Source organism: Colletotrichum fioriniae (genome assembly GCF_027942845.1).
Source record: "Colletotrichum fioriniae strain IMI 355084 chromosome Unknown scaffold_12, whole genome shotgun sequence".
NCBI lineage: Eukaryota > Fungi > Ascomycota > Sordariomycetes > Glomerellales > Glomerellaceae > Colletotrichum > Colletotrichum fioriniae.
Genome location: NW_027076848.1, coordinates 922,424 through 949,214, shown reverse-complemented (window position 1 = coordinate 949,214; position 26,791 = coordinate 922,424). Strand labels below are relative to the sequence as shown.

The window sequence follows — 26,791 nt, the reverse complement described above, 5'->3', positions numbered from 1 at the left end:
GACTTGCGGTAGGTAGCCGAATTTATACAACTCTGCAGGTGAGAGAAGCAGGCTGGGACAGAATCAGGCTTCCAGGTCGTGATGTTTGCTATTTCGAGTCTGCCTTTGCCCCTCGGCCGGCTCCAATAATCTGGATGCATACACGGGGCACACCAATAACCCGAGATGTGGCCGAATGAGTAAATATGTGAGCTTGTATCCGGGGACTTCCGCCCGTCTGTGGCATTGTACTTCGGATCTGGTGCTCATTAGCCCGTGCCGGGTATTTGAGTTGCATGCGGCACGGGTAGACCGACCTTCCCGAAGAAGTGAGGGTCACAGCGCATATCAGCCGTCATTCTCGCCATGCATGAGCGAGAGGGGATAAGAGAAAATTTCATGTTGTCATCACACGTGTTGAGATAGCTGATTGCTTATGTGAATCAATGTTACAGTGTCGTCCCTTTTTTGGCATAACATTCAGCTCGATATCCTACTAGGTGGCCAATCGTAATCAACTCCTTCTCCAGAGGCTTGTTCTGATGACCTTTTCCGAGGCCGAGATAGGCATCGCCAATCCAGTTGCATTGTCATGCAAGCCGTGCGTCTTGCTTTGGGCCATGGACCTGTCCGTTCTTTACATTTGTCACCTCAGCCTACGGACTGGACAAAATTCGAAGGACGGCCAGTATCTTGAGAGCTTGCTCAGACTCAAGGAATAGTGTTAAACAACATAAGTACCTGCCTAAATTCATTTGGGTCTACACGAAGTTGCGTGACTGCAAGCTCTACAATCTAGCTCGGAAACATGACAGTAGCCACTGGCATAGCCAGTATGTTGCCCTGAGCGCCAATTTGTGGTAGATCAATGGTCTTGGATAGTCTGAAATCTGTTGATCTGAACACAAATCGCACATAGTCATCACCTTCTCCGCGAGTGTTTCTGTTAGCATAAATCTTCAAAACGGTAAGTCTCTAGCGAGGCCTCAGGCGACTAGGTACGCAGGATTTCTCACAAGACAACAACGGGCCAACCGCCAGAGTCCACCTTCAGGTGGCAGGTGCTACAAAACCGTAAGCAGGCTATACTGACATACCAAGAAACAACTTGGTAACTTGAAATATGGACCATGCGCGACTCCGAATATTGGATGCAAGTCAGCGCGGGCGTTGTAGCCGGAGTCCAGAAGGGAAGCTGGCCAAGACATGAGATGCAAGTCAGCGTCGATATTGGAATTTCCGTCCAGATTGAAGACATAACTTCGGAATAGTCGGTTTAAGCTCAAGATTGAACTTCTGAGACCACTCACATGATATTGGTCCCGATGAGGTAACGTCTAAGGAAAGCTGGTGAAGATAAGATCTTGGGAGGTATATTAATCTCTTCGTGCCACGCCCGTTTCTCTTGACTCCTTCATAGTTCACAGCCACCATAGTCCGCTGATCTTCCGATTTACATCTCATCCTCATTAAGCTCTATCACATCTTCAACATTGAAAAAGCCAAAATGCAGTCCATCATCACCATCGTCACCCTGATTAGCGCCGCCTTCGCCGGCGTGATCCCCCGAGACGAAGACAAGGGACCCGTCAACATCCCCGTCGACAGCGTTGACAACCCAAAGGGAGACACCGTACAGGCTATTACGCACTTGTACATCTGCTCCGACGCCAACTTCTCCGGCCGCTGCCAGAACTTGGAGTCGAACACTGGTCAATGCTGTAAGCGGAGCCTTATCTAAAGTGCGATCTCGGTGATCGATATATAGTACTTTGCTGAAACCAGACTCTATCTAGATGACTTGGGCAACGGCTTTAACGATGTTGTTTCGTCACTTGGCCCCGATGCGGGAACTTCTTGCACTATCTGGGAGTAAGTCTTTCCTAACATTGTACATGCCTTCTATCTATTCTGAATGTCTGGTTCCACTAACACATGCACAGACACGCTGGATGCACAGGAGCCTCCATCGTCAACATTGTCAACCCTGGCATCTACAACCTCGCCGATTCCAACTGGAACTTCAACGACAAGAGTACGTACCTGTGCATGCTTTCTGAAACTTCCACTCAATACTAGAAAGAAACACGTTCAGCCACGTTGCTAACTCACTGCCTTCACTGCTAGTGAGCTCCTACCGGTGCTTCTAAGTCTGTGTTTCCCAACTTATCCAAAATCGACGATCCATAAGTACGGCCACTTTCAGGCGAACGAAAGATGGCACTAAGTTTGCCGGGTGTCGAGTTGCAGCACAATATGAATCCATGACGCATTGCAGTTACCGCAGTATTCTTTTCTCACGGTAGAGAGTTTGAATGGCATATAGGGATGAGGGATAACATATATGCCGTAGGATGGGTTTAATATTCATACGAAGTCATCTAGAACATTGTCTGCTAAGCCGTTCACGAATCTCTGGCCGTGTGATTGCTACAACCCACCCTCAGACAACCCCGTGTTGAGCTAGGTAATGTTTACACCAGTCAAGCTTAGGGTCGGTCTGAGGCCATAGGTTCAGGCCCCCATCATAGGCATGAACCCGGTCATCGACTTGCCATTTTTATAGTCATAGAACGACTGCTCACACACCATGACCTGCAAATCGTTCATCTCCATGTACCCCTTCAAATCTTTCAAGAGAGCATCATCAACTTGCCCAAATTTGATCATAGTCGTTCCACTGCTCTCTTCTTTGTCCTCGTAAAACGGTTCTGATGCGTTGCAGACCACGTCGAGGCCCACAACTTTGCCCTTGCTATCTTTAGCGAGAATAAGCATGACACGATCGAGTGACTTGAATGAGAGAAAGATCCTGTGGAGCTCAGAAATGAAGAGAACTCCTTCGTCCAGAAAGTGAACGGAACCTGTGGCTGTCAGCATCACCGACAGTAATTACGCTGACTTTCACAATCGTCGAGGAAAGATTTGTTGACCGTACCGCCGTTATTGGATTCAATGTTCGAGCCCATTGGCGGTGAAAGAACACATTTCACTCCGGTGAGTTTCGCGTCAGTGTTCTCTGTTATGTCAATCACTGACTTGTCAAAGGCTCCGAGCTTCTCATTGAACACTTTCTTGAGAACATCGACATATGTACCCTTTTCGTCCTTTACAAGAACGCCACCAAGTTCCTTATCTGCCTTCTTCTCAGGCCAAATGAATGATATGATCTTCGGATACTCCCGTTTGATCGAAGACGCGCCTGTTGCCCCAGTCGGTATGATAACGACCTCGTATGCCGCTTCCTTTGAAGGTTGCTTGGCTGCATTAGGAAGCAAAACGACTTGCCCTGTAGCTACAGTGAGAAAGAAGACCTCGCTTGAAATCAGCTTTACGTACCGACGTGTTTGAATGGAATCAAAAAGATTGCATCCCAAATACCATCCTAGCTTTTGTCAAAGTAGTCCTTGGGTCCACAGAGACGTATCGACCCGTCACCGGGCCCCTCACTGCCAGACATGACCTCGATACTACCATCGCATGTGAATGGCGACGAGAAGGGGACTCGGGGACACTAAAGTTGCAAAAGCCACATCCCAAACCCTTCAGACTGGGATCAAGTACGCTGACGCCTTGGTAATACTGTTTCGTCCATTCGCGGCCCTCCACCATGCTGTCTTTGTTCTTTGTCTTCCGCTGCTTCTGGATGCCGTCTAGCTTCTCCGCATCATCCGGGTCCCGCTTCCGCTTCGCGGCCCCTTCTGTGGCTTTCCCACCGCGGCCGCGACCGCGACCGCGACCGCGGGACGAAGTTCCACGCCGAGGCACAATTGTACTGCTCCAGCGTTTAGAAATGTTTCCAAAGTGTGCAAAGTTGGACGGAATTCACCGCCAATTTACAAACTTGGGGCGTGAAGAGGTTTGCAGCAGATGTGACTTGGGCCTCTGAGAAGGCTAAATGATCGACGCGTTCTGTGCGCCTCCACTCCTACAAGGGAGACGCGTCGCACCCTTGAGAACTCCAGAAGTGCATGATGTCACGCGTCACACTTTCGGTTGAACTCACTCAACAATTGACTTTGGTGATTATCCCAGCCTATTGGAAATTTCTCTATGCGTTTTTCAGCCAATTGCTTATTATTTGGAAGCTGAAAGAGGTGAAATGGTCAACAATTGCAGCCAGCCCCTAAACGACCAGGGACAGCTATTCATAGTTGCCACAGCTTTGACATTAGGTGGGAACAGGATTTGTGCAACGGGCAGGTGACAGGGTGTGCGAATCACGACTGGGCAGAATCTCATTTCTCATACGAAGTACGGAGTACCTATGTATGGAGTAACCAAAGATTGGAGTACGGAGTAGTATAGATCTAAATCTTAACCTTCTGAGCGCCTACAACTTCTCCATCCGGTGTAGTAATGCACCAACGGGTCATGATCACCCCCACCATCGCATAGACTGACCGGCTGTAGTATGTCAAACTTCGCTCATTCCGAGTGCAGTACGTCCTCATGCCGCCCGGCTGTCTACTAGATAAGTTTGCCATTGATAGAGTAGGCTCGCCATTCAAGCTTTAGTGTCTAAGATGAACCATAATTCGTTTGGATATGTACTTACATTCTCCACGGGGAAGCCTGCTGCATCTGGACTGGAGGGATCAGCATCCCTCCGGTCGCCATCTGCCGCTGCCGGGGCTTCGTTTAGGCACGGCCCAACACCAACTGAAATCCAATCAACCCCCCAAAGTCCCCTGCAAACCTTCCAAGTCGGGTATGTGGAGCAAGACTTTAGCACACTGTAAGTTCGAATTCGAGTTATCGTGCTCAGGTAGAAGATCCCAGCCGGCGTCGACATGAACCTTTGGGGAACAGCAGTTGAGTGGAAGTCAGAGCATAGTGATTACCCTGGTCTTTAGGTAAATAGCCTTTTGACACGACCACTGCATCAATTACCATCTGGCGCTTGCCGGGCCCATCTAATATCTAGCGTTGAAAACCACCTAATCTCATCTAAACCATCCACATCTGCAGTTGGTGGACGTCTCGCGTCACACTATGCAGACGTCAACTATCATCGCATTTGATCAACAGGCAGAGAAGACCACCGAGACGAAAGCTACCAAGGTCTTGATTGTGTGATGCAAGAGTTTCTCCCAGAGACTTCGTGGCTCAAAGTCTACCCCGGAAATGTGACCAAATATTGATAACCCGGATCGCCGCCCGGGGAGTCCTTAAATCGCCCTTCGACCGCCTTCCCACCTCATCATTGACCGTCTAATCGTAAAACTTCAACCTATGCCACTCTTTTGAAAGATTGTCACAATGCGCCTACCTAATCTTTTCGTCGTCACGACACTCCTCGGCCTAGGCGCCACCGCCGCCCTCCCGGTCCAATACATCACAGACATGACGGACTTTGCAGACGTCGCAGATGATGCAATGGCAAAACCACCTCCTCATAAAGTAGAAAAGCCATGGATGATGTGGGGTGTAAGAAAATCATCAAAGAAACAACTAGACCATAGTGAGAACTGACGACGCTTTAGATGTGCGCCATAGCATCGAACCAATGCATCATTCACGGGCCACATGGTGAACGCAGATATCAGTGCAAGAATTTTGTTCGTATACCCCCTTCTGCTCTGACTTCTTCCGCAGGATGTTTCAAATGTAGAGGGAGACAGCTAATGGTCTCCTGCCGTGACAGTGTACGAGAGACGGGGGGACGTGTCGTGGGCAGTACACGTCAACACCGCGTATCAAGACTAGGTCCCATTGCAACTAAGCGGTCTTGAGATCGGCTCTGATGTGGTGGTTTACTTGAACTTTGGCTCGGCGGGTACGCAGCCGCGAAGGTGGTTACCTTGAGCCTAGATGCCGGACACGAAAGCAGACTCGGCACATCCACCAGCAATTATCTAGTCGACGGGCCTTTGGACGTCTGATGATGGTGTGGACGAAGGACATGTCGTCAAGTCTCGTCATTTCAGCATTGGGTTGGATACAGACATAGATTGAGTCTTCATACACCTTGACCCTTTCGAGACGCGAGGCGTACAACATTCCCTTGACTTTCAGGGAGCTTAGGTGCTTGGATATGGTTTCATTACTTATTGTCAACTTTAAAGGAATCTGTTTTCGTGTATCCTAGGAGAAGAATACCGCAAATTCAACCTTCAAACCCAACTACAACTTGACGTTCGGAATCTCAAACGTCTGCACCATCTTGGTCTCAAAGTAACTCCAGAACTTGGTCCCGCTGATAGTAGTATCCGTCGCCTGCACATAGCGATCACCACTTCCAATCTGCGTCCTCCACCGCGTGACCGTAGCACCGTTCGTGGACGCCTGCGAGAATCCGCTCAGGTCAAAGTTGAGATACTGCGCCGCACCCCAGTTGACAGCAACGATGATAAGCTTCGAGTTGGCGGCATCGTACGCAGCGACCACGTTGTCCGATCCGCCGTCCAGGATACGCATACCCTCGCGGATGTGGCGGGCGAACTGCGCAAAGACAAAGTACTTCTGGTTTGCCGAGCCCAGCGTGCCAGCCTCATTGTCGGCATCAATGACACCCCAGCCGCCACCGTCAAGGACCTGCCAGTACACCCATCCCGTGGGCCGCAGCCACCGGAAGTCGAGAATCATGTTGCTTACAAGCCTCTCGCCCGTCGCGTCGCTCTCGCCGTACTCGCTGTTCCAGAGACGGAGACCCCGCGCCGAGGCGAGGGAGTAGACCTTGTCGCGGGCGCCGCTGGCGTACTGGTACCCGTGGACGTTGATCCGCGCGACGTTCTTGAGGGCCGCATCGCCGAGGTTCTGGAGCGTGGTGACGGCCTGGTCGTAGTAGGACTCGTCCGAGGCGGCGATGGACATGCTCGTGAGGCCGCGGTTGTTGAGCTCGGTGCGGAGGTAGTTGATGATTGTCGCCTGCGTGGCAACGTCAATGTGGCAGCCTTCCTGTGTGCCGTCGGCCTTCCACCAGTTCGCGGTGGGCTCGTTGAAGGGCTCTACCGTCTCGAAGGTGATGCCCCAGTTGTCCTTTGCGTACTTGGCAATGTTGGCCATGTAGACAGCGTGCTGCTGGAGGTTCCACGACTGAATGTTTTCGCTGCCGTCGGCGGAACCGGAGGGGTTGTGGTTCTTGGTCGCCCACCACATTGGCGAGTTGGAAAAGAGCTCGAAGCGGTTTGCGCCGCGACTCTTTGCCTTTTGCATCATTGTGCGCTGGTTCACATCAACGTCCCACTTCCAGGCAGACGAGGCCGGGTCGGTGTTGGTGTAGTCGACCCAGTGTCCGTCAATCTGCCGGGACGCCATCATCTTGGTCGAGACCACCATGCTCTCGCCGTTGATGCTGTTCGTGCTGCAAGCGCCGGCATTGTGACGAACTATGTTGAAGCCAAGACCGGGCAGGCTCGCGCCGCCGAAAGTGGTGGTCTTGGTGGTGAAGAAGATGTCGGCAAGGTCATCGCGGGTGCCGAAGCGCTTCGCCCACCAGGCGAGAGAGGTTCCCCATCCCTCCCAGGTGCCACGGTTCGACTTGGCATCGATGGTGGTCGTTGTGTCTGCAGCAGCGGGGGAGACGGAGGCCAGGCTCACGGCCACGGCGGCGAGAGTCTTGAAGTGCATGGCTGGAGAGATCTGAGAAGCCGGGGCCTGCTGGGACAAGGACTCGAGATGAAACCCAGGACAGAGGTTCGTCTGCTTCTTATGCTCTCACGATCCTACGCAGCCAAGTTGACCTCCTTCCAGTAAGTGAGATGACGGGAGCAGGGGCGCTGACTCGAATGGTGGACCTCGTATGTTAGAGTGCCACCGTAAACGGGGATACGCGGGCCGTGTGATAGTCTCAGTGTCTTGAAAAGGGAAGCTAGAATGGCCCGACCTAACGGTTTTATTCAGTGGTAACTTAGCCGGACCATTGGTCGTTCGTCGAAACGGCGGTTGGGACGCTTCTGGGAAACGGAGCTCGGTCGGTTGGGTCCGGCACGGATGTGGCGTCGATGGTGGTTCAGGATCACGTAGAGTCTCGAGCTCAAGCTGTGCCCCGCAGTCTGAGCGAGGATGCGAGGGGTTCATTCCATGTTTAGAGTTAGATTATCAGCGACAACGTGGTGCCGGGATCCGACGGACAGTAGTGACGAATTGTCCGTGAATAGAAGGCCGATACGAGCTCGATAATGATCGCCAAGCTGTCATTTACTACTGGATCTTTAGTCAAGAGTAAGATAGAACGGCGAAGGGGTAGGAGGAAAACGGATCTGATTCATGGCGGGCGTGCCTGAAAATACTGTACAAGAATGCGCAAAGCGATAAAGGGTATGGATACGATACCAAATGCGTCCCCTGAATATCCTGAGTCACGACATCAGTCCAAGCCAAATGCGTGGCCCCTCGTATCCCGTTTGCCAATTCATATTCCAACACATCATCATCATCCCTCAAAAGCCGCCAATGTCTAGCCCCAATCCTCCCCGCATATGCGACCCAATGTGCGTGCCTGGAAACCCCCAAGCTCGGTAGAATGGCATGCTGCGCGGCTAGTCTAGACTGTCTAGTCTGGAGAACGCGGGGAAGAGTGCCATGCTGGATGGTAACATGCATCGAGAGGTGTCAGCGGCGCAACCCGCAGCCGTGTCTGCATTGGCGGAAGATCATGCAAGCGGCATTTGGTACCTGGTCCGTCCGGCTCCGCGATCCGCGGACATGTCATGAGACTTCTGTCAAATTTAGTCGCAATTTGGGGTACATTTGGCCATGGATTAGCATTCGGGGCTAAACCGGGACAACCTGCATATGAAATACAAGTTAGCTGCGTCTTGAGCAAACATTTGAACGGAGTATTGACATTGACATACTGTCCGACGGCAAGTTTGGTGGTAAAACAGATAACGGAATCGCAAGCATGCTTGATCACAAGCAATTGTGGTCGATGGGTTAATCATGGCAGGCTTAGTCATGGCCGAGGCGCATCTGCTTTTGTATTAGAAACAGACAAAGCTTGTTCGAACAATTAACGCCAACTTACCTTAGCAACTCGGCGACTGTGTAACCCTGCAATGTCGTGTAGGAAAGTGGGATTAAAAGAGCTCTTGTTCCCGGGCAAGAAAGTATCAAAAACCCCAGACCATCAGTGTCGAGCCTTTCTCTTTCTAGTGGGCGTCTGAGTGTTATTTGAGCTCGATGTTCGCTTACCCGCTCTAGACTTCTGCGCAGTCGTCTGATGGACGACGATCTCTGAGCTAGCGGGAGACGTAACCACAACAGGTGTTTTGTTAGCCAAACCCAACCGTGCAACAATCTTAGGCGTCCAATCGATCGGAGTCCCGAAAGCGACAGGCAACCCAGATCCAGAAGGCGCAATGGGTTTATTGCAGGCCGCCGAAGAAGTCGGCATGCCGTCTCGCATTCTGGCTTCAAGCTCGACTTTTCTGGCAAACTTCACCTTGGCCTTGAGAGCGTAGATCTCCCCCTCCAACGTGGCCATTTGCGTGAACAAGCGCTGATTCTCGGCATCGAACGCGTCCCTTTCGGCCTCGGCTTTCTCGACAGCGGCAAGAAGCTCGGGAATCTTATCGGCCGGGTAGGGCATCACTCTCGGCGGATGACCAGCCTCAAGAGCCTCGACATCATCAATTGCTCGTACAAGACGAGCGTTTGCGACAGCGACGCATTCGTCGAGGATTATCGGGGTCGCGTTATCCTCGCGCGTCAAGTCTTTGTACAGGGCTAGCGTCTCCTTTATCTCGATTCCCTTCTCATTGTGGGCAACGATAAGATCACGAAGCTGTTGATTCGCCTCCTTGTGTGAAATGAGCTTCGGTCCCTTCGGGGTGGCTTGGCGGCGCTCGGAAGCCGGCTTGGTAGGAGTTGAGAGAGCTGAGGAGGCACTCGACGAACCTGTAAGGTCCACGTCGGGGGTCTTGGCTCGACGGGCGCTGGAGAGGTCGAGGGGAATCGGCGTGTCGTTGACTGGTGTACCTCCATCGTCCGTCATGGTGTCGGTGGTGCCTGTGGTGCCGCCGATAGTCGCTTCCGAAGGAGTGGTGGCCGACATTTTCTCGGTAGCTGCCCGCGGGCTGGGTTTCTTCGCGTTGGCTCTGGGAGTTGTTTTGAGATTCTCAGACTTTTCGGATTCTTCGGTCTCGCTTTTGTCGGGAGAAGCTGGACCAGAGTCGTCTGCTTCGTAGTTCGTGTCCTGGATGATACGGTCTTCGGGCGAAGGGGAGGATAAAGATGCAAGAGGAAGTCTGTTGCGACCGGAACGAAAACTGCCACGAGTAGGAGACGATATATCGGATACTTGGTTGCCAAGATTGAGAGACGCGCGAAGTTTCCGGGTGGTCAAAGGTGGCTCTGGCTGAGAGCTGGCGATGTTTTTACCAGCAGCAGGAGAGGCAAAAGCGGCAGGAGCGGCCGGGGTTCCACCACCTCCCATACTTCTGGTTCTGGCCATCGTGGTGACAACTTCACCCTCGGTTTTCTTCGAAAAAAGGAACAGTCAGCTGGAGCACTCGGCGCGTTGGCCAAAAATAATAGCTCGAAGAAAATACAGAGGCGCGGTGTAGCAACTCACGATTGGAATGCCCGATCTGTTGGCTCTCCTTCGGTACTTTACCCATTGGCGATGGCGACTGTCGTAAATCGCGATTGGAAAGAGACGCTTCTTGAGGGACAGGAAGATGGACGGAAACACCCAAAAGAGGTTGGAAGAGCAGAAGTTTTGACAGGTTTCCATTGGAAGCTTCGGTACCTTTGAGCGGTACGAATACTCCCCGGCCTAGGCCGTCGAGACGGGGCAGCGCATCGTGAGCATCTTTCTCCGTCAGGAAGAAGATAGAGGCCAGCGAAAGCAATGGGCAGTGATAAGGGCAAAGACTGCCTCATACCCTTGCTCACTAGACATCTCGAAAGGCTCCTGATCGGAATTCATTCATCCAACAAAGGCATCATACTCAAAGAAGCCAAGTACGTTCCCTTTCCCATCTTCCTTTCACCAAGGGCATAACCACTAACATAACTCCAGTTCCATCCTAGATCACGCCGACTTTGATAAACAGGATTACACTAAAGGCCAACAGCATGGTAGTTGCCACTGGATCTGCCTGATGGCTGCCAGTGATGACGAGCTCCGATCTGATCTGGCCAGCTGCATTGTCAACAGAACGATAGGCAAGGCCATCGTGGAATACTTCGGGGGCGGTCTCATCTTCTACCACAGGATGTGAAACTATGGCAGAAATTCAGGTCACAGACCGATTCTCGAACATAGCTAGCTAAGGTAAGAAGACTTTTGTTCGCGATAACATCACAGGAATATGGATGCTAACTCTTCATTCAGGTCGACAAATTACGCTACAACGCTGAATAGCATGTCACTTTCTACAAGCCAGGCATTTCAGATTTCGCTTGTGCTCAGCCTGATCATCACTCCTCCTCCTTCCCCTCCTCGCTATCCCAGTCACGGCCGGGCACCAACAGCTTGTAATCAGTCCAGTTTCATTGCAGCCGCAAGGAACATCTCCAAAAAGTAGTTACCTACCTTTTGTACTCTGTGGCCATAGCTGATTTGTATGCAGGTATCAGCAGAGACCAAAGCGCCCAATGAGGCCTCTGAGGCTCATAATGTGACTTTCTGACGAGCGTCATCGATCCAGATATAGGATCAATCATGCAGAGACTCAAGCTGGACACTGAGATGTCCGTGCTTCACCCAAGCGTATCCAGAAAGCGGCCGTCTCCTATAAGCCTACCCGCGGTTATCGGCAGCCAATTTGGTTAATAATGGCGGCTTAAAGAACCCCCTCCCGAGATCATTTATAAGATGTTTCCATCGTCTTCGCTGCGGAAACAGTTTATGCGAAAGTGATACAACCAGGCTAACGTAACTTGGCTTAATCAATATTCTCGGGCTCTTATCTCGAAGCTGAGGCAATGATGTACGCTCATATATTCATCGATGGATTGCCCTAACGTATAGAAGATGCCTAAAGGAGTGGAGCGGGGTTGTGTTGCAGTATAAAGGACCGTCATACCCTACGGCATGCTAGTTCTACTCAACCTCTACACTTAGTCTAGAGTCTGACGTTACTTCAATATTTGTTCTTAACGATCATCAAAACCCCGGCTTTTACTTCATACCTTTTCTCTCATCTAGCATAACTGCAGGTTGTCGACCTCAAGCAATGCTGGGTTCCCTCTATTTTCTTAGGCACCAAACGCCAGTCAAAAGACGCCTTCCATAATGGCTCCCCTAGCGTAACTTAACACTTAAAGCTAAAGGGGTTTGCACACTCCACGGGCCCTGCCAGCCACGTCCACTTTGGCTTCATTTTGAGAAGTAAACGCCAGTGTCCTCATCAAAACTGCATTCTACTGCAGATCTCTCCCTCTAGAGGACTTCTCTTGGCCTGGTAATCCGATACTGAGCCAGTTGAAGGTCTGTTACCAAATACAACACCACTATCTTTGGTTACAGGAACAAGGAATACCTCTCGATTGAAGCAGTCGGTCGCAACCGGGGAGACCTTGTAGCGACGAGAACCCAGACCGAAGCGATGGAGATAATTTCATGAGAACAGGAGTTTCTGGTTTGTCTTCACGGCATTCGGCAAGGGTTTTCCATCCATCGTCTATACTGCGACCGATGGTTTCAGCACCCGGCGCACCTCGATGGTGATTACCCCGTACGCGGCGCAATTGGCCAAGCTGCAGGACATGTGGACAGCGTACAAGGCAAAGCTGATTTCAACGGCTAATACCTCATTCTTACCGAAGGTTTCAAGCTTCTAATCGTTAACAAAATGTGATGTCGGCTAGCCACGACTCCAAAAGCAACGCATGCGTGCGCTTGAGGAGAAGGCTGAGAAGGACCTTCCGCAGAAGGTTTAAAAGAAGCCCGAGAAGCAATCTCGGTTGGATCTTTAGTCTCTCTACTTCACAGCAAGGGGCCTGGAGCCAGCAGTTGTAGAGATATTTCGACAACTCCGCGAGCCCAAGGATCAAAGCAACCATGGGAGCACAGGATAATGATACAATAGCCAGAATGTTTATTCAGAAGGCAGAAAGACGGCAGAAAGACGGCAGAAAGACGGCTGGAATGTGGTCGTGGTCCACGCATCGCCGTCATGGAGTACTTCAAGAGAGTCGGAAGATGGAGTTCAATAGCAACTAGATCGCTCCTTCCCCTTTATCTCACTTTCCGCGGAACAAGTTTTGCTCGTTCAACTTCAAACTTTTCATACCAATAAGTGATCCAATCTTTTTCTGCAACACAATATCTCTCCACATATTTTCCATTTGAGGGCGATCCAAATTCTTCCTCTCTCACAAACAATCAGATTTTCCATCGAGGTACGAGTAAGTCTGTGCTTTCAAATTCCATCTCTCCCCTAGCTAACAAAAGGCTTAGAATGTCACCTTCCCTCGAGCAAAGAGTCATTGAGGCACTTGAGAAGTGCTCCACCGCCACAGACACCCCCTTCGACGATGTCTTGCGCGTCGCGCTGAAGGTCACGCAGAAGATGCTTGAGCAGGCCGATCCGACCGAAACTCCTGCGCCAGTCGGTCCAGCTGCACCATCGGTTCCTCTCGTCGCTCAGATCGCTCCTCCAGCACCTCATACAGCTCCCGAGCCTATTCCAGCTCAAGCTGTCGCCTCGTCCGTCGTTCCTGTCAACACTGCTACACCTGCCGCTCGTCGAGTTCTACGTGCCGCGCTTCCTCTGGCGATGGCTTCTGCCCGCAAGCGAGCCGCTCGCGAAAGCTTCTCGCCGACCCCGACTGTTGGTGACGAAAATGACGAGAGAGACGAGTTCGTCTGTGAGTTCGCTGGCTGTGGTCGCTCTTATGAGCACAAGGGCTCTCGCACCCGTGTACGTTTCCAGTCTTTCGAACCTAATGGGTCCTCTGTTGACTTTATCTGTTACAGCACTACAAGGTCAACCATGGCGGTCAACGTCCTCGATCAAAGTGAGGGACGCATTCGACTCTGAAATAAAGGGCACAATAGTATTCTGCCATTTCACCGTTCGCTTCCACAGAGACCTCGTCGCGCTGAGACCCTAAGTGGTAAGCACAGTCTAAAATGTCATTGAAAGTCCCAAAACTGACTTCAATTATACAGTCTTACCCCGTTTCACATCCTCATATCCATCATAGACTGAAAGCTACCCAATAAAACCTCGTTATGAATTGCCTTCTTCCTCGAGATTTCCCATTGTACTAATCATTGTATAATGTCAATGGTCTCTCATCACAAATCGATCAAATTTTGTGACCCTGGGCCCTTCGTTCGTACCACGAGAGAGGGATCTCAAGAAAATACTGATCTCAACCGGCATCATAAAGGAAAATCAATGGTCTTTCCTGGCCACCGACGGTTCCATCAGTATGCGTCCTGGAGAAGGCATTGCAAGTTGCGACGCCGTCCAGCTAAGTGGGCTTTCGCTCGGCAATATATAGATGCGTTTACCCTTAAAAACAAGAGGCTCGGGATCTTTGACAAGGCGGTGATGCACCTAGGGAAACTCTAGCCAGGTTCTCGCCAACTTCAAAGGCCTCTGAATAGCAATACCTCGCCAAGGGGAATGAAACAGCTTTGCCTGTGGACTTTGCTGTCAAAGCTTCCTACAAAAGGCAGCTTACGGGCTTCCTGTCCTTGAGGCATTCTTTTGTAGAAAGAAATTCTGGATTTATTGTATTCGACGAGGAGACACATTGAGCTATTACACAGGCTATTCTGGAGCTGACAATTGGGAACACTACCACGCTGGGTACGAAAGGAAATTTAGGATCCTAATCAGGAAGGTGGTACGGAAGAATAGCGAGCGCTCAAGTTGCTTGTCAGCAGGCTCTCTTATTCACCCGAATCCAAAGCCGAAGAAGAAGGTTGGCTACTGCCTTTCGTAGACTGTTGAGAAGTTTCACTACATCACTCACTTTCCTCCCCTACAATTCCATGTTTCTTTCCATGCATAAAGAAGAACAATTTTATCACCCGGGCGATTTGAGACTGTTTTATCAGGCTACTCGCAATACGCTAAATCGTTCGGAGACACAACTTGGCACATACACGGATCACTACCTCCAGGGCCAAGAGGTTGTTTCCCGGGCCCAACGCCTCGAAGTCTCTGACCTCTTAATGAGTCAGAGGAGACCGATTTTTAGCACAACATTCCTTGTTAACGCTGGGAAATGGCCGAAGAAGTTCTTGCCGCCCGCAAATATTAATCTACCTGGCGCCGAGACCTAGAAGATTGCCGGCGAGACTGATCACCACCAAGGCAAGACTATATGGTGAAAGAAGCCCCGAGGATATCATCTTGCGTCGTCCCCGATGAATACCATCCTATACAAGTGCTTGATCAAGGTCTGATTATTTTCATACTGACCAAGTTCATCGATGGCTCTATACGAACGGACGTTACATATACTATGCCACCTACTTGGGCTTACGGGATCGTGTTATATTGATCACGAAGATATCGTATACTTTACCGAGTCTTTCTCCATCACAACGATAAGTACATACAAGACTCGCACGTGGGACACCTGCAAGAAGTATCGCCATTGCGGACAAACCAGTTGGCCACGAGATAACTCTGCGTCTCCCAGTGGCAGACAATTATATAACCGTGGGTGTCGGGGAAGGCACTTTGTGCGCTTGAACCTTCGACTGGCAGTGATGATTTTCAGAAATGCCAGCAGAAGAAGACTCTGTAAAACAGATCTTCTGTACCACAGAGGTTTCCGCTGTGAGGGAACTCCCTTGCAAGGAAGCTCACAACCCCGTCCCACAAAGAGTGTGGAATGGGGAAGATTATACCGCCCCCTTTGCATTCTCAAAGGGCATCGCAAACCGGAAGAGCCTCAACAGCGACGATATCACCGCAGATTATCGCTAATCGGCGATGATGATGCTGGCGTCGCTGCTTGACTAGACATATGCCGTGCTCGCAGACATATCATATTACCAACGCCGTCCACAGAGACAAGACTGAGCACGCCAGCGATGCTGAACCCGACGACGAAGATGACTCAAAAGCCTGGGACGGTCCCCGTCCTTTGCACATAGACCCGTCTGACAACATCGCAACCGTGCGAGCGCGGGTACTTCCTGTCCAGATGTGGTCGCGGGCCAAGTGTCCACATGGTCTCGCCCGCTGGCGTCTCACCTATTCAAGTCACACGTCTTTTGCCAGTCAGCCAAGACATCGCCGAAGAACCCATCGAAGCACGCAATCGAACGCCAGAAGGAGTTGAAGAAGCTGATGACAAGACTGAAGGAAGAAGAATCGCAACCGGACACAACGTCATCTTAAGATTGTTGTTAATCAACAACAGCCACAGGGTTAAAATGTCACCCACAGCGGAGATGAAGCGGAGCCCGAGGACGAGGACAAGAGAGTGAGTACGTGAACGACTGGGAAGACTTCTACGAGACTAGGGACGAACATGAGGCGACGACTCGTGAGGGAAGCCGGAGGAGCAAGATGATGTGTTTCGACTTTCTTCATGAGGAGGATTTCGGCCTTCCTCCAGAATTCGATCTTCATCTGGAAAGTAACTCTTAATTTCAAAATCTTCAAACCCAGATTAGCAAGGCTGAACAGCAAGTAGATCACCCGAGAAAGAGAGAGAGAGAGAGAGAGAGAGAACACGAGGCTGTCCCCTTCCCCAGATCCGGTATGTATTCACAACACCACCGAATTACCAACTTGAATATGCAAAGAACATCAGCCTCTTTCCTTGGGGTGAAGGCTGCAATCAGAATTTTCACCTCGAGACTGCACCTTCAATTTTCTTTCCCCTTTCTCCAGCCACCTTCCTGTCTTTTTCATCTTCTTTCTTCCATCGCACCCCTCCCGCGTTTCCTCCCAAGTCAACTAGCTAATTCACATCCTCTCACCCGCACAATAACTACACACTCTCTACACCGATCCATCAAGTTAGTCTCACATTTTGCATTGCATAGGTAGATAACCCTGCTACCGTATGATACGGCCAACTGATGGATTGATTATCTAGGATGAAGCACGAAGTGCTAGACCCCGTCGATGAGGCCGACATTGCCAATGCCAAGAATAAAGCAAACCTTCCTGCTCCCACTTCCATGGGCTTAACTAGCCAGAATGTCAACACCTCTCCCGACGCTGTACATGGACAGCCTACTACTACCACAGCCCAAGATGCTGCTTCAGCTAGCGGCGACCATCGACAACTTCATGGAGAGGGACATTCCGCATCAGCCACTGGCGCCGACAACCCAGCTGTAGCTGCAGCTCCATTCGGCGGCCGGCTCCGAATGCGGAACCGTTATTCTGGCTCAATCGTTAGGGTACCCCAGTACGTGCCGAGCCAGACAACCCAGACCTGGTACGTCTGTGAGGTTCCAGGATGCGGCCGTCGGTTCCAACACAAGAGCTCGCGCACTTGCGTAAGTCACCTCATTACCCATTGTTTACCGATCATATCCTTACTTAATACTAACCTCACTAAAGCACTGCAAGACTCATCACCTCACGACGAACTGAGTTTCGGTGCCATGCGTCCTTGAAGTATGAGCACCCTTGAGAGTCAAAGGATGAACTTAGGAGTCAGTCGTCTGGGAAGCAATGAACCCCGCGTGGAAGGTGGACACAAGAGCCGGAGATATTATCTTACTCGAATTGCAGGAAGCTGCTGGAAAGAACTCTGCCCAGCAATGGAATCTAATTATGGGGGCTGCCCAGCAAGGGCATCTCATGTGGTGGTGGTGATGGTGATGCTGGCGATGGCCTGACAATAGTTCCATCCTCAGGAATGTCCATATCTTGAACCCTGAGTCCTTTCATAATGCCCCAAGCTTTGAATTCTGCTTCACAGCGACAACACGTTCCTTCATCATTAAACATGAGCCGAACAAAAAATTCACCGCTTCAATTGGTTCCCTTCCTTCATGTTCTCGACCTTTGATACAGCTTTATATGCCATCTGTCCAGTCTGGGCAAGAAGTCTTAGGATATATCATATGGTGGACTGTTTTCCTTCCTGATAAGTTCATGTCCTTCAGAATCGTTGGTCTGACATGTTTTTATTGACCTCTTCCTGGGCCATCTGGGTCAATCGCCTTCTTATGCCTTCACCAAAATCACATGGTCACCAACGGTGGCTGGACATCTGGAGCAGCCTGTACCCGCCCATCTCAACGTTAGCCTCTACCTGGCCTACACTTGCCTTGGTTGCTGTTTTCCTTCCCTTCCATACCCTCTAGCAATCTTGGCCCCCAACATCAAGGCAGTCCAGGTAAAATCCTTTTCCCTCTTTCTTTCTTCTTTTCGTCTTCTTTCTCCGAGACGCGATGAAGCCGTTGCCGATCTTCCACTTCAATGTTATGCGTTTCCTTCCATTCATCGCTCTCCATCATCGCCTTAAAGCACTATTACCCGTTCACTTCGTGTCACCCGACTTCTCTCATTTTCCATCGGGAGCTTTGAGATCCTTTGCACCATCCTCGTCTGGGGTTCTTACACCCACTCACCATCGCATCTTTGTCCACCCATCATAAAAATCCCTTTTGTTATGAGCTTGGCACTTTCCAAGCTTTTGTCTATGCCTCTGGTTTGCTCCATTTCACACCAATAAGCTGCTCCGTCACAAAGCTCACACACATTAGGCAGTTCCAGACACTGTTGTTGCTCTTCTCCCAGCCATGCATAGCTAGTAAAATGACCCTTTGGTAAGTTGCCTCAATCTGTTGTTTCGTCCGACTTACCAACAATAGAAGGATTCTGTCTAAAAATATCGAATTCAATAGTTTTCGCCTTGATCTCTCGGCCATTGACAGGGTGACTTTCCTCGGGACCCGAAAATGTCGCTTGTATTAGCGGGGTGTCTTGCTGCTGCTACTAGCAGACCAGAGTGGCGCCTGGCCTCCCAAGATCGTCTTACTCGACTTCAGCACAATGAAGTAGCTAGCAGTGATTATAGTAAGTAAACCTCAGAATCACTTTGCTGCTTTCAACCCCTCTTTCAACTCCCTCATCTTGCACAGAATCTTATTAATGAGCACCGCGTTTTGTCTCTAGGTTCTGCACAGCGAGACCGTTTGTGCTGTGTCATTTCTTCGAAAAACACTGGGTGGTAACATTTGTTCAACTTCACAGGACCCAACTCGAAGTGCGTCAAGACTGCTCCAGGTACCCTAGAACAGATGCTGCCGCCCAGATACAACGGTATCAAACACCTTCTCGCCAATACGCTGCCAAAGGCCCCCTTTACTCGTAACTTGTGTTGCGGGATCTGTCCCGGCCAGATTATTTGCTCGAACTATATCTTTTGCGGAAATTCTCAAGAATCCTTGCTAGGTTTCCCCCTCCATCATCACCACCTCATTGTTCGTGTCACCGTACCAAGTAGTAATGGTGGAGGGGGCAAAGGCTCCCCACGACGAGACTGAGGGTGCTGAGGACAGTACAATTGAGTTACAGATGCTGCTGCAAAATAGCTGGAAAAGGTGGCAAATCTTCTTTCACGGTTGAGAATGCCGACATCGAAGCTCAATCCGCTGACAATTCGAAGGAAGGAAATGGATGAAATTTGTACAAGTCCTGTTGGCGAGTTGCGTGAAAACAAGGAGGTGGATGTCTCGTCGATGAGTGCAGCCACAGACTCGACTCGGCATCAAGCATTGTCCACTTCCTATCACCACAGGCTAACCTTGGGCGGATGCTTACTTTATGTGGCAGACCTGTCTGGGGAAACAAGGGCAAGGGTAAGACAATTCGGACAAACAGCCGAAGCAGTAGATTCGGATGGTAAGCACCCATAGCAATATCTGTTCAGTCATGAAGAAATCAACTAAAGCGTTAGGTGACTAGGAAATGGTTACAATCTTGTTTGTTGCTTTGGGAGTTACTCGGCAATCATTCAGCTGTCCCATGGAGTGGCTGCACTATTATTTGATCGCTTTCGCAACAACAATCAGGATCTCCTTAAAGTCACTCAAACGGTCGAGCCTCAATTCACTCTGGCAATCCTCATGTAGCAGAGGCCTCGGAACCTGGCCCTCGTCATTCGTTCGATGACACCAAATGGGCGTCCGGTGTAGCCTCCGCCTCCAGGCTATTGCTGAGCTCGCAACCCTCGTCCTTCCCAATACACATCTCAGTCTGTGTCGCGGTACCACTCCGCGCACGAGGATGACAGCGATCTAGGCGCTGCCAAGAGATCCGACACCCAAGTGCCACCGAGATCGTTTGTTCAAAAGAAGGGGCTAAACCAAGCATCGCCCACGAGTACGATACTAACGATTACCAACATGACCATTGTTCAAACGCCAACGTCGAACTGCAGATAGAGGACACTATGCACTCTTCACAGGCTATAAGCCAAGCCAGATCGTTTGGATACTCAAATGCGCAAGGATTGTTTGTTTCTCGAATTACTTGAAACAAGCTGTCCAGAAGACGGCCATTTAGTTTCTATCTGTTGCCCTTTCTTCCTGATTTAGATAACCCGAGTTTGGTTGAAAGACCACCCGCGACTTTCAAAGAAATCCAGTCATTGTTCTGATCAAGTTTTGCCGATGCTACAAGCTGTCAACGTGGAATCATTCTACCCTGCGCTCAGTCAAGTGGTGATTAAATATCCCGGTGTTTGACAGAAGATTATTGTCAACCTCGCTCTCTAGTCTTCACTTCTCTAGCTCAAACAACATTAATCAAAGCTTTCATCTTGAATATAGTAGCCTTTCAACGAGCAGTCATCTACAAAATACCTGTTCACAGTTTCACGAATACCGAACGACCAACTTGTCGCTGGTAGGCTCACTCAGCTCCAAATTCATCGCTCTTAGCCACACGTAATTCTGTCGCCATTTTCATTATCCAAGAGCTTCTCATCAGGTCACACTGTGCAACCAAGCCCCTATTCTTCATACTTTTCCTGATCCATCATCATTATGTCCTTTTCTTTCCGCCACTACCTCGCCGCTGGCATCCGTGGCATGCGCGTCGCCACCGGCACATCATACGAGGATATTTTCGATCAACTCTTCCAATCTCTCAACGTTCTCCGGCGGGAAGCCGCCCAAAGTGGTGACATTCGGCCTTACTCTGAAGAATACTTCCCAGACGACATCTATGACCCGCCAAGCCCCGAGTACATCAACCTCACTGGTGTACCCAGCCATGTCTATCCCAGCCCTGGCCCAGCTCAGCCAGGACACCAGGTCAATATCCCGATTCGCCTGAGTGCAACTCCTCAGCCCACTGTATTCGTTCAGCCCACCGTTTACACTACCGATCCCAGCGCCCCTATTCCGGCTGTTCATAACCCCTCGCCTGAGCCTGTCTACAACCCGCATACGGAACTGCCGAGGAGGAAGGGCGACGAGGGAGACAAGCTCTGGCTCTGCGAGTACGACGGCTGCGATGCCTCGTACACCCGCCGTAAAACGTTCCTTGATGTAAGTCTAATTGTTCCCTGACTCCTTGCTCGAGCTGAAATGCTAACTTGACTTCACAATAGCACATGGTGGTTAAGCACGGGTACCCAGCACCGCCCAAGAGACCTTCTCGACCCAGAAATCCAGCCAATGCTACTGCTTCCAGTAGCGGACAGGCGCAGGCTGGTCCTTCCGGATCCGCTCCTCAGAATGAAGAGGATGTCAACATGGAGGACTAATTTTCTCAATCTCAGGCGTTGTAAAATTTATAAGCCAACTCGCTTTTCCGTTATTTGGGCTGGACATTTGGTTTAATTACAGGTGCCATTTTGTAATGCCACAGCATAGAAGTATCGTGTAATATTCTTTTCGGACATTTTTCTCAGATCTAACTTGACTGATAATGTTATGCATCTATACTTGTCCCTGTGTTATCATGCATTCCATCATAACCTTCGTGCATTGTTCTGGTGATCGAATCACCCTCAAATCAGCTCATACTCAATTCGCCCATCGAAGCCAGGCCCGTAAAGTTAGCCTCCGACTGGAACGCCCCTAAAGCCCACATACAGCTATCAAAGCTCCTGCAGGCTTGTTGAAAGGTGGTTCGGTCATCTTTAAAACCCTTTACAAGCGAGAGAACCTGGACGTGGACACTTACTAGGCCCTGATAGAGGAACATTACCGACTACTCTCCTAGACTCTTGCTATGAGCATTACTGTCGTTTTACTCGGCTAAACACTGGGCGTTTATTAGTTCAAGTTGTAGCAGAAGGACTACGGAGATCGGAACTCTAATGTCATTGTGGACGAAGCTGGTCGGCATCCCAAGTCTCAGTCCTGGATCCTATCGCTTTCAATGAGCCTCAATAGGTCATCAAGACTGGAGGTAGCGGCAAAACAATTCGCGTCTCCGATTTATACAGAGTCTTTTTGCCCACTCGGCGATTCCGCCATGATTGCAACGGTTGATCTCGATCTTGTGATTCAGGGCGCCGACTTTCTCGAGAAAAGTTGAATAGATTGATACGGTCATGTTCCGTTAGCCTCCGATCTATTTTCTCGGATCAACCGATCCGGGCTGTTTTGCGCCTGATTCAGGCATTCATGTGCAACAATGCTGGTCTGGGCGCGACGGTTTACGCATAACACTTGCAGGAGTCAAGCCGTGGACTGCCGCTTATGAGTTGTTGGGAAAGTTTCCAAGCTACTCCGAGGATGGAAGAAAGATTTGTTAAAGCGATTTGCTTCCAGCGGTCCACTGGAAAAAGAATAGCCACAAGAGTTGAGACTGCCTCGTGAAAGGCAGCTCAGATTGACAACAACTACCTTTTATAACTTCCCTTATTGTCCTATCTCTGAAACAAGGTTCATCAGAGCTAGCGCCATAAAAGGATTATTAGAACGCCTCTCTTTCTTCTAAGGCTCGATTTAACTTCACAAAGATATTGTCTTCACTCTCTCTGACGAGGCGTCAACAAAGGCGGCATTCTTCACTGATAGACTTTGAGCTTAAAATACTCAAGCTAGCCCAAGAAGTACGAGAATCAATGCTCACAACCACCTTCATCAAATCAATAAGAATCACTACAGAACCAATCAATCATGACATTTGCCATCGAGAATGCTTTCGCCCTTGCGATCTTGGGAGAGCACAACCCAGAAACCTCAACTACCAAGGATCTCATTTTAAGAACAGATTTGGCCTTTTGGAGGGTCAGCAGCCGCCTCCTTGAGGGAAACACAAGCCTTCCCAGCGCTGGGGCTGACATTTTTGAGGGAATATTTACTATTCCTATGCTCGGTAAACGTGCCACCTCTGGCCTCGACTGGAACACTCTGGTTGCGTCGGTCTTGGAAACCTATCTCAGCATCCGCGAACGCCTAATCCGTGGCGAATGCATTCTTCCCTCTCCTCAAAGCACCATGAGAGCTAGTAGACTCGATCCATCTGTTACCGTTCTGTTTGGTACCGGACCGATGTTCCCTCCTGCTGAGTCAGACGTCGGCGAATTTCCAGATAACATCCTCGACGGTGAGTTTGAAGAGTATGATGAAGACGATCGTGAGGCGGGGTTAGCTGACTCCGGGCCCACCAAGAAGGGCAAAAGGGCACGAGAAGAGCGCGACTCTTCTCCTTCCACCAAAAGGACGAAGAGAGCAAGAAAAGATAAAGGCAAAGGGTTGTAGTTACGCGGTGTTTTATCAGAATTGGAGAATATGGTACGTTTTATTTACTTACTCTATTTGATTCAGACCGATCTTCTTTCCAAAGATATTGCTATCTAGTTTACATGTAGATTAGCACACATCGAGTGTATTATATTTCAGGCATCCCTTCTCCCTACCATCGCTTCCCTACTTTAAGATTGAGGGGCGGTGAAAAGTTCATATACTGATATAATCCCTACTTTTCGGGCCCGGAGGTCGATTCATCTGTTTCATCTCCACACATCCCATTTATCACGAGCGCTCCGATGTTTTACACTATAGAGGTGATTCCTGATTCTGACAGTCCACAGAAAAGGCTGCTGGGTACACCCATGAGTTTCTTCCGTGCTAGAACGTCGGACCCGGGCCCTCGATGTCCAATTAAATTGCAACCTTTAGAATAGCTCTGCTTATATATCTGAAAACACTCGGCAAGGCCAGCCCTTCGGTACGGACGATTGCGGTGTGGGAGCACTGGGCTCCAGACGTGTCCTTCACGTTCTTCCTCGACAGACATGCCCTTTGCCTTCTTCTTGGACAACTATACAGTCCGACAATACAAGAGGCTTCTCCCTAAGATGAACTGACCCACTGAGCATGACTCGATGGATATGGTTGTCAAGTGCGGGAAAGTCTTGGCTAGTTCCTTGACGAGTATATCAGCCGACAGAATCCCGCGCGGGAGAATAGATAGTCGATAGCACAGGGGTCTATTTCTTCCCTGATACACATCATCCTCTCCGCAGCATTTGTCACTCTGAGGTACGCACAGAGTAGATTCTTGATTATTGTCTCCTTCTGTTAGCCAGAGCGAAGACGTGGTGGATTACCGTCGGACCAGCCAATGAAGCGCCAAGTTGGTCATCCGAAGCTTGCGAATAACCACAAGTTTTTGGTTTATTCCGCAACATCGACTTCACCTGCGGCTCGCTCCTTCCTCCTTTTTTTTTAATGTTGAGCGGTGTGAGCTTGCTCCAGTCTAGGTACTTATAAAACCTCTACTTCACGGGCCCGGCAGTCAACTTACCTTTTTCACATCCACCCATCTTCCTACTGGCTGCCGTTGCTGTTTTCACAACAAAACAAACGAAGCGCGTATGTTGCCTCACCCCCATTTCCTTTGATCGACTGGTATTTTTCATCTAAGCTAACAGCTTATTCCAGAACAATGTCATTTCAGCTCGAGCTCCACCTTGCACTTGCTATTCACTTGCAGCAGGTTGCCACCAGCGCAAACTACGATAGGATTCGTGATACTACCGTGGCCGCACTGCGACTTATCCAGCAGCGATTTGAGCGTGGGGACTATGACCTCCCCAGGGCAACTAGAACCTTCGAGCGACAGCTCACTCTAGCAATTCTCATGGAGCAAGACACCAGGAACCTCGGCCTCAATGCGCTGATTACACGTACGACGACAGCTTGGGGTCGCATCTCGAGTCGCATCCAGCGGGGCCTTACCCCCTTTCCTGAGCCTTACCATATCATTGCCAACGACAGAGATGAAGGCGTCTCAGTCGAAGAGCGTCTTCGCAGAATGGGACTCGATCCAAACAGCTTCGACCTTACTGGCATCCGCCCTGGCGCCACACACCGCTCTGACAACAGCAACAACGTTGGACCGGCCCAGCCTCAGACTGACATGAGTTCCACCATCGGCACCGGAGAAATCATCTCCAATCAAGCTGCCGTACTTGCTGTCACTGTTGCTGCTTCTGCGCTCGCAATTATCCAGACTGGCAAAGCTGCTTTGACTGGAAAGCCTCGGGACCGAAAGCGCGGCAAGGATTTGTACGGGTGCGACGTCTGTAATCAGACGAAAAGATACACCTCTGCGTGCACTCTCTACAGAGTAAGTCCATCCAAACCACAACCCCATCCAAGAACCGAAGTTAACACGAACGGAGTAGCACAAGAAGAGTAAGCACGGCATCCCCACACCTGGGGATCTGCGGAAGGAGAGGAAGCTGGCTGCAGAGGCGGCACTTGCAGCTCAGAATGACGTTGAGTATGCTGATGGTGACGGCGAGGATGAAGACGCAGAGTCGGTTGATGAGACTATGAATGAGGATACTGGAGACGAGGGGGAATTGGAGTGATTCAATGCATCCGATCCTGATGTCAATGAAGACGAGCCACAACATACCAATGCAAAGGTGCCAGTCAACACTGACTGAGAATTGAATGCCTCTTGATCTCCCTTGGTGATTGTCTTTCCTTTGGTGATGCAGAGTCGTCCGCATAGTGTCTTTTGACTGGAGGCAGGCAAGTTCACATGCTATAGGCTCCTTCCTCAGCCTCTCGAAAACGTCTTTCTCTCTCGAGGGCGCTGCCTTCGAGACAGCAGCACCCGGCAAGGGCAAATATCAAGGGCAGGACCTCTTTCTCTTCGCAAAGTTCCAGCTGACAAAAGACCGCAGGAAGTAATCTCTCTCAATTAAAGAATTTTTGACTCAAAAGCTACACCAATATCCCGGTACAACAAAGCAAGGACAATGACCGAGGAAAGCTCATCTCCGTGGCCCGACCCCCACTCGCAAATGTCTTATTCCGACAGTGAGAGCGAGCGTACAATGGCAGCCTCGAGAGCAGCCTCCGAGAGGGGCGCATCTTCCATCCTGCCCATGGATGTCGACACCCATCAATCTCACGTTCCGCGCCGAACCATCTCCTGCCGTCACTTCTACTTCCCCACGTCACAAGAACAGCACGAAGAAGAGTATCACAAGAAGCCACAGGACACCGCCAAGGAAGTCGCGACCTACATTGTCGAGAACGTCGCTCCCGAGAAGCGCACCGACGCCGTCAAGACAGTCGCCCGAGCCCTCGCTCTCCGCCGTCTCAAGGAGCAAGCCCAGCTGCAGGACCAGCGAGAGAAGGAGATGCAGGCCGAAGAAGATGATCAGATGATAATCTCCAAATCAGCCTTCAAACTTCACATGGCACGAATCACTGCAGCACAGCAGCTTTCCGCAAGCTGGATGAAGGATACGGAGGACTCGCTTGATGCGGAATCGATTCAGGCCCGCATCATTGATATGGCCTTGGAGGAGATGCATGATACGGCGGTGGAGCTTGAGAAGGGAAAACACCCGGCTTTGTAGCACAGAGGAGGAACGGTCATGGGGTATCTCGGATACGAGCGAGCGAGTCAGCATGCGAAAGAGTATGGATTGCCAGCATCTCGTCATCGCTAGCTTTCTCTTGCTTTAGCCTACGACTCTCCGATTC

General features: G+C 50.3%; 8 protein-coding genes across 8 annotated transcripts; 6 read left to right on the top strand and 2 right to left on the bottom strand.

Moving 5' to 3' along the window:
- Nucleotides 1-1,486: 1,486 nt before the first annotated feature.
- N0V96_009474 (uncharacterized protein) lies at nt 1,487-2,129 on the top strand (the record flags this gene model as incomplete). The annotated part of the gene is made up of 4 exons (XM_065758652.1): nt 1,487-1,700; nt 1,776-1,851; nt 1,923-2,014; nt 2,107-2,129. The coding sequence occupies 4 exons, from the start codon at nt 1,487-1,489 to the stop codon at nt 2,127-2,129; spliced, it is 405 nt and encodes a 134-aa protein (XP_065612717.1).
- A 3,976-nt stretch (nt 2,130-6,105) lies between these two features.
- Nucleotides 6,106-7,551, bottom strand: N0V96_009473 (uncharacterized protein; the record flags this gene model as incomplete). Its single annotated transcript, XM_053198327.2, has 1 exon — nt 6,106-7,551. The coding sequence occupies one exon, from the start codon at nt 7,549-7,551 to the stop codon at nt 6,106-6,108; it is 1,446 nt and encodes a 481-aa protein (XP_053044220.2).
- A 1,501-nt stretch (nt 7,552-9,052) lies between these two features.
- On the bottom strand, nt 9,053-10,544 carry N0V96_009472 (uncharacterized protein; the record flags this gene model as incomplete). Its single annotated transcript, XM_065758651.1, has 2 exons — nt 9,053-10,405; nt 10,536-10,544. 2 exons carry the CDS (start codon nt 10,542-10,544, stop codon nt 9,053-9,055), a joined length of 1,362 nt encoding a protein of 453 aa, XP_065612716.1.
- A 233-nt stretch (nt 10,545-10,777) lies between these two features.
- Nucleotides 10,778-11,150, top strand: N0V96_009471 (uncharacterized protein; the record flags this gene model as incomplete). Its single annotated transcript, XM_053198329.2, has 2 exons — nt 10,778-10,890; nt 10,949-11,150. The coding sequence occupies 2 exons, from the start codon at nt 10,778-10,780 to the stop codon at nt 11,148-11,150; spliced, it is 315 nt and encodes a 104-aa protein (XP_053044222.2).
- A 2,184-nt stretch (nt 11,151-13,334) lies between these two features.
- N0V96_009470 (uncharacterized protein) lies at nt 13,335-13,916 on the top strand (the record flags this gene model as incomplete). Its single annotated transcript, XM_065758650.1, has 1 exon — nt 13,335-13,916. One exon carries the CDS (start codon nt 13,335-13,337, stop codon nt 13,914-13,916), a length of 582 nt encoding a protein of 193 aa, XP_065612715.1.
- Nucleotides 13,917-20,863: 6,947 nt separating this feature from the next.
- N0V96_009469 (uncharacterized protein) lies at nt 20,864-21,588 on the top strand (the record flags this gene model as incomplete). The annotated part of the gene is made up of 2 exons (XM_053198332.2): nt 20,864-21,370; nt 21,433-21,588. 2 exons carry the CDS (start codon nt 20,864-20,866, stop codon nt 21,586-21,588), a joined length of 663 nt encoding a protein of 220 aa, XP_053044225.2.
- A 3,140-nt stretch (nt 21,589-24,728) lies between these two features.
- On the top strand, nt 24,729-25,659 carry N0V96_009468 (uncharacterized protein; the record flags this gene model as incomplete). The annotated part of the gene is made up of 2 exons (XM_065758649.1): nt 24,729-25,364; nt 25,471-25,659. 2 exons carry the CDS (start codon nt 24,729-24,731, stop codon nt 25,657-25,659), a joined length of 825 nt encoding a protein of 274 aa, XP_065612714.1.
- A 396-nt stretch (nt 25,660-26,055) lies between these two features.
- Nucleotides 26,056-26,664, top strand: N0V96_009467 (uncharacterized protein; the record flags this gene model as incomplete). The annotated part of the gene is made up of 1 exon (XM_053198334.2): nt 26,056-26,664. The coding sequence occupies one exon, from the start codon at nt 26,056-26,058 to the stop codon at nt 26,662-26,664; it is 609 nt and encodes a 202-aa protein (XP_053044227.2).
- Nucleotides 26,665-26,791: the final 127 nt, after the last annotated feature.